Raw genomic sequence first — 6,226 nt, forward strand, 5'->3', positions numbered from 1 at the left:
ATGTTTATTCAGGGGGTTATGGAGGAGGAAGGGTGAAGGGGGAGAGAGAGAGAGAGAGAGAGAGAGAGAGAGAGAGAGAGAGAGAGAGAGAGAGAGAGAGAGAGAGAGAGAGGAGAAAGAGACAGAGAAGGGGGGAAGCAGAGAAGTGGGGAGAGAGGCAGAAGCGAAGCTGCCTCTCCGAGAGGAAGATGGAAAAGAGAACGAGCTCAGGCTGGAAGCTGAAGATCAGCCTGCCTCAGCAGATGGGGAGGGGAATGGGTGTGGCTTGTCTCTTAAAGGGACCAAAACCATAACACATGAACTTTGCCTTTTTTTTTTTAAAGTTCTCGAGGCAAATGTATTTATATACACTTCCACAGGTCAAGAGGATATATCCATGTAGTAGAACACACAAGCGACCCAATGAATGGAATGAAAACTGCAGCTTTCTTCCAGGGTAAGTACCATTCCCCATTGCTTCATGCTTGCGTGGATCTTAGAGTGGCAGCTCAGTGCCTCTGCATCTGCAGGCATTGGCTCTGGGATCTGTAATTACCGTGTCTGAAAGGCATCTGTGAGGGGGGATACCGAGGAGCGAAGTCAAAAGCAAGCTATGTGATTAATAGGCTTTCTGCCCTCCTCCCATAATAAGATCAAATCAAACTGAAAAAAAAAATCTAATAGCAGGTTTATTGAGCAAAGAAACTCTCAGGTGGGTTCTCCAGTCCCAGAGATTGAGGACAGGGAAGTGGTGAGGCCAGGCCAGGGAGGGAAGGTTTTATAGATTGCGGGTAAGGGTGCTGACGTGTCTGCTACAAGCTGGGTTTTTGCCCAAGCATGGTCAAAAACTGGGCACTTAGGCAGGGACTAGGGCCACTGGCAACTTCAGGGGAGGAAGCTCTAATAGCCACCAAGAATTCATGACACCTTCCCTTTGTTCGGAGACTCTCTGGCCGCTGGTTCAGAAAGAGGAAGAGCCAGGAATGGGTCTTTCAAGACCCTGGAGGGGAAGCCAGAGGCTCCAACTGAACAGTGATCACCACACTCAGCTTTTTTGTTTGTGTTTTCATAGGCCTAAAGCATGAGGACCGCCTTTAATCAGGGCGAGCTTCTGGGTTGCCTTGAATGTAGGTAATCAATCTTCTGGTCACCAAGTGTCCTCTTATCCATCTGTTATTAAGTCATAGGTCATCAGAGACCAAAAGGGAAAAGCTCACGCCCCTGCCCGCCTCAGGGATCGGTGCCCTGAGTCTTGCTACAGACAGTTTAAGCGAAGGGAAACCACTGGGTTAGGTCAGGGAGACCTGGTTTCTGTGTCTCAGCCATTCTCCTGCATACTGTGACCTCAGCCAAGGTTGTAGGTCTGGCTCCCCAACTGTAAAAGGAAGAGACTGTTCATAGTCTAACTACTCCATAGACGTGTGATAAAAAAAAAAGCACCATAGATTTGAAAGCGTGTAAAGAATGCCATGCGGTCCCTAGAAGATCCAGGAGAGGGGGCCTGGGGGAGGCGGCGGAAGGGGGAGAAGTTACTTAGAACTGTGGCACTTTGAATGTTTGAATAGTTTCAGCTTACACCTGTGTCTAAGCGCTGCACATACGTGTGTAATATTTATGGAAACATGAAATGCATAGCTATCCTCTGAAAAGCCATGACTGAGAAGTGCTGAGAGAAGTCACACGTTCCTTTGAAAATGAACAAAGGGACTAATCCTTTCAAGGGGATAGGCAGCTTAGCCCTGGCTCAGTGTACCTGTGCTCTGATTTTCCTCCAAGTTCCCCCTTGAGAGTTTTCTAAGAACAAGTTTAGGAAGGTTGGTCCTCGAGGAAGAGAGGCAGGTAGCTCAGACCTCTCTCCTCAGTCACTTTAAGGACCTTGTTTGTTTTTGCGTTATTAAGTGATACTTGTGCAAATACTTGGTTGAGTAATGGTGCTGTGGCAAAACTAAAGCTTCTGTAGACACGGCTCCACCCAAGGCGAGCAATTAGAGATGGTGTGTAAACTCAGCTACCCCGTCCATAAGTAAGTGGTACCAGAAGGAAGCGGGGGAGTTGGAACATACGCCGTGGTTGGGGTGGGAAGAAGGAGGAAGGCAGGATGTGAGGATGCTGGTGGGGAGTCTAGAGTCAGTGGAATTTTGTTCTGACTACTGAGTCCAGTATATCTAGTTAATACAAATTGAAGTGGCATAAGATTTATTAAGACAAAAAGAGATTATCCTCCCAAATGGTATAATACAAGCCATCTTACTTTAAATGCAGCCAGGAAGGGTTGAGTTTGCTCATGGGATCAGGGTTTTCTCCCTTCCTGCTTATGGGGAAATAGCAGCTAATATTGATTTAGCACCGCTTTAGGACTGCTGGTCAAGGCAAGCTACAAAGGAAGAAAACTTGGGAAAATCAGTGGCTCTGTTGTCCCAGAAAGGGACCAGGCTACCATTGTTATACATTGAGCCAAGACACTCTTTCTGAAGGGAGAAAAGGTTTTTTTTTTTTTTTTTTTTTTTTTTTTTTTTTTTTTTTTTTTTTTTTACAGACTCGCTCTCCCCTCAGCACCCTGGCCGCTAGAGTGGTTGAGACAAAGAGACAAAGTGACAGCCTTAGATTTTATTATACTTAGTTTACTAATCTGGGATGTAAGCAAACTAGAAACAGAATGCCTTTTAAAACATTGGAGTCATTATCCTATTACAAATAATAGCTGCTGGCAAGTCCGGCCCATTTACCTGTTTCTCAGTGAAATTCTCTGTAATTAAGATATATCTGTCCTGCTGGGGCTGGAGAGGTAGATGGGCAGTTAAGAGCCCTGGCTGCTCATGCAGAGGACTCTGTTGAGTCCATGGTGGCTCATACCTGTTTATAACTCCAGTCCCAAGAAATCCAACTTCCTCTTCTGACTTCACAGGGCCCCGTGCATACATGTGTTACAGACATACATGCAAGCCAAACACCCAAAGTCATAAAATAAAAAAGATTAAAGATACAGTTTTACTCTCATTTACATTTTGAACATCACTCTAGCTTATTTGGAGCCATATGATTGGATGCCAGTTACAGAAAATGCCAGACCGCTTAGATTATTCTGTAGGAAGTCAGGTAGAACCTTGGCAGCTTTCTTTTGGGAACTTTCATGACTTGATGGCATATATCAGTGTTTATCTGCAATTCACTGAGAAAGAGAAAATATTTGGGGCCTACAATAATGCCTGGGAAATTTATATTTATTTCCAAACTACTGTTTCCCGGATTTGCCTGATCATAATAGTCTGCAAGGGAACTTGTTAAAACTTTTGCCATTGCCTCCTTGAAGTCGGGGCAGCCTTGAGACCCTTAGAAGACTGAGCCATTGGCATTCCCTTGTGCAGGGGAGGGAAGGCTTACAAGGTGATAAACAATACTCATCAACAGCTCCTGGTGTGGAGTAGGCCAATGTTCTTTGGCGGGTGGCTTTTTTATAAGATGCTCACCCTTCTGAGGATAAGCAACCTCAATTAAATATATTGGTTCACCATCTAAAGCTGTGTGGAATCATTACTTTGGTTTATGGTTAGCACAGTATCAGGGGAGAATAGATGTTTGCTCACATTTCCCCAGTAAAATAATAATACCTGTCCAAAATCATATGCCATTGTTAACCACCCCGTCCTTCTAAAATCTTCATCAAAAGTGACCATGTGATGCAAAAGCACAAGCCTACTGATACGGTTTGAATTTGGGATGTCCCCAAGGGTTCATGTGTTGAGGGCTTGTTTACCAGCTGATAGCTTTTGGGAAGAGACTGGATCCTGAGGACTTGAAGCTAACCAATGTATTAATTTCTCGAGATCATCATAATATGATGGCAATTTTAGGAGTTAGTAAAGAGGATCATTTGGTTAGTCTTTGAGGATATGCTATCATGCAGAAACACATCTTGTGCCCTGACATTGTATGTGTCTCTGCTTCTTGGACTGAGCAGCTCCGCTCCGTCATGCCTCACCTTCCATGATATGCTGCTGGCTTCTGGACAAGGCAATGGACCTCCCTGACTTTAGACTGAAATGTCCGAAACAATGAGCTCATGTCCCCTCCTTCTAGGGGATCTTCACAAGTCCTTGTCACCACAATGCGCACTTTAACACACTGACTCAGAGAGCCGAACCAGGAGTAGCTTAGCAGAAGACAGTATGATATTCTCCCCCCCCCCCCGAAAGTGCAGTACGTCGACATGTTAATAAGGAACTAGGAAATTATCAACAACCAGTGAAATTGCAGTCAGTAATTACCGGCACCTGCTGTATTTTATTCTCCGTGTAAGTGTTCAGTGACCAGCTAATGAATGGGAAAGGCAAGGTCTCTGCACCGGGGGACTTTACAATCTCATGGGGAAGCAGAGAAATGCATGTTTATCACCAGTAATGAGTCCTATGGTGGAAACAAAGTGACTTCATGACGAATTATTAGTGACAAGTGAGAACTCAGAAATGACATTTTAGATATCTGCCCTTTGAAACCTGAAACATGTGAAGGAGGTGCTCGGGATCTGAGTAGGCCGAGGACACACCTGTGCAGGGGCTCGCCGAGGTGTTTCGGAGGAAGTGAAAGGAAGCCATGTGGCTGGAGCCCCGCAGCAGAGCAAGATGAGGTGGGGAGGAGGCAGGAGGCAGAACAGGCCAGGCTTTCTGAACTGGTAGGGAACCTGGATTTCACTGAGAAGTTACTGGAAGATGTTGTCCAGCACACTTTCTAGGGTACTTTGACTGATAACTGATACCTAGGAAAAATAGGGAAGTGCAGTTGAACAATTGTAACAAGCACTTAGAAGAGATGGCGACATTTCAGATTGATGTAGTTGCAGAAGCGATGGAAGTGGGTGGAGTAGGTACCGATGCGTGATCGAGCTGGGCTGCGGGGCTGGAGATGGGGAGTGAGGGAGGTGACCATCCCAGAATATGGTCCAGGTTTCTAATTTTAATGAATGGAAAGATAGTAACACTATTTATAGAAATCGGGGGAAAACGAAGACAGAAGTCTTTAGGGTTGTTGGGAGGAAGTAGGAATAAGGGAGTTAAGAACTTGTTTTCATTGTGAACATATTTCGTTGAGGCATTCATGAAGATTTCACGTTCATGGAGGTCATTTGATGTATGAATTTTGAATTTGGAGGATTCTGGCCTGGAGAAATGGATTTAAGAGTTGTCCGTATTTCACAGTATTAACAGGAAGATGGGTGACAGAGAAGAAAGTAGAGAGTACAGTCCAGTTCCTGTAGACACATAGAGGAAAAAAATCTGTGAAGGTACCGGGCAGTCGCACTTAAAGAAGAGGACATACCCGGCAAGTGTCTTAGATTTCAACAGTAGAGAACGCTCAATGAGTTGAGTTTGACCAAGTGTGTGAAAAATGGTTAAACGTTGGTGTAGGATCAGGACTGGTGGGGATCCACTGGGCCCTAAGGCATGTTTCTGTGTTTACCCAAACTATGCCTTTAATAGAATAATTTTGTTTCCTTTTATTAGCAGATATTAATTTGCAGAGGGATTTCGCTGTAACACTTCTATATATGTATATAATGGACTTTATCATATTTACGTTATTACTCTTTCTTTAAATTCTGTCTTAGATTTATTCATTTCACTCTTATATACATATATATCAGTGTTTTGCCTACCTGTATGTATGTGCACCATGTGTGTGCCTGGTACCTGCAGAGGTCAGAAGTAGGGTTATGATCCTCTGAAAATGGAGTTATGTGTGGTTGTAAGCTACCATGTGAGTGCTTGGAAACTGAACCTAGATCTTTAAGAACAACAGGTTCCCCCACCCTGCCCCCTGCCGTCTCTCTCTCTCTGCTTTAGTGCAGTCTTCTGAGACAAGATCATAAGATTTCTTTTTTATTGGTTTCTAGGCTGTTCCCATGCTTTTTATCAAAGTCTTTGTGATGCAGGACAACCCTGTTTCCTAAGAGCTGGGGCTTACTGAAAGCTCACTGTAAGTGTCTTTTGAATCACCAGCCACCTCCCAAATAATGACTCAGAGACTTCTTATTAGTTATGAATGTTTAGCCTTATATTATGCTTGTCCCACTAGCTCTTATAATTTAACCTGTTTCTCTACATCCATGTTTTGCCTCAGGGCTTTTTACCTGTCTTTCTGAATATCTTACTTTCCCTGTTTCTTTTTTTTTTTGGTTTTTCGAGACAGGGTTTCTCTGTGGCTTTGGAGCCTGTCCTGGAACTAGCTCTGTAGACCAGGCTGGTCTCGAACT

The 6,226-nt window shown here is 44.3% G+C and overlaps 1 protein-coding gene across 2 annotated transcripts in view; it reads left to right on the forward strand.

Annotated features, from left to right (window-relative positions):
- Positions 1-368: 368 nt before the first annotated feature.
- The window catches only part of Glcci1 (glucocorticoid induced 1), an 83,532-nt gene continuing 77,674 nt past the window's right edge, over positions 369-6,226 (forward strand). The window contains exon 1 of one of the 2 annotated variants that reach the window (XM_013352453.2): positions 369-436. In XM_013352453.2, coding sequence (XP_013207907.1) covers positions 403-436 — 34 coding nt within the window. In that variant the 5' untranslated portion in view covers positions 369-402. The remainder of the gene's footprint in view (positions 437-6,226) is intronic. The other variant, XM_026787553.1, reaches the window with a different exon arrangement.

This window comes from Microtus ochrogaster, linkage group LG10 (assembly GCF_000317375.1).
Source record: "Microtus ochrogaster isolate Prairie Vole_2 linkage group LG10, MicOch1.0, whole genome shotgun sequence".
In the NCBI taxonomy this organism is placed as follows: domain Eukaryota; kingdom Metazoa; phylum Chordata; class Mammalia; order Rodentia; family Cricetidae; genus Microtus; species Microtus ochrogaster.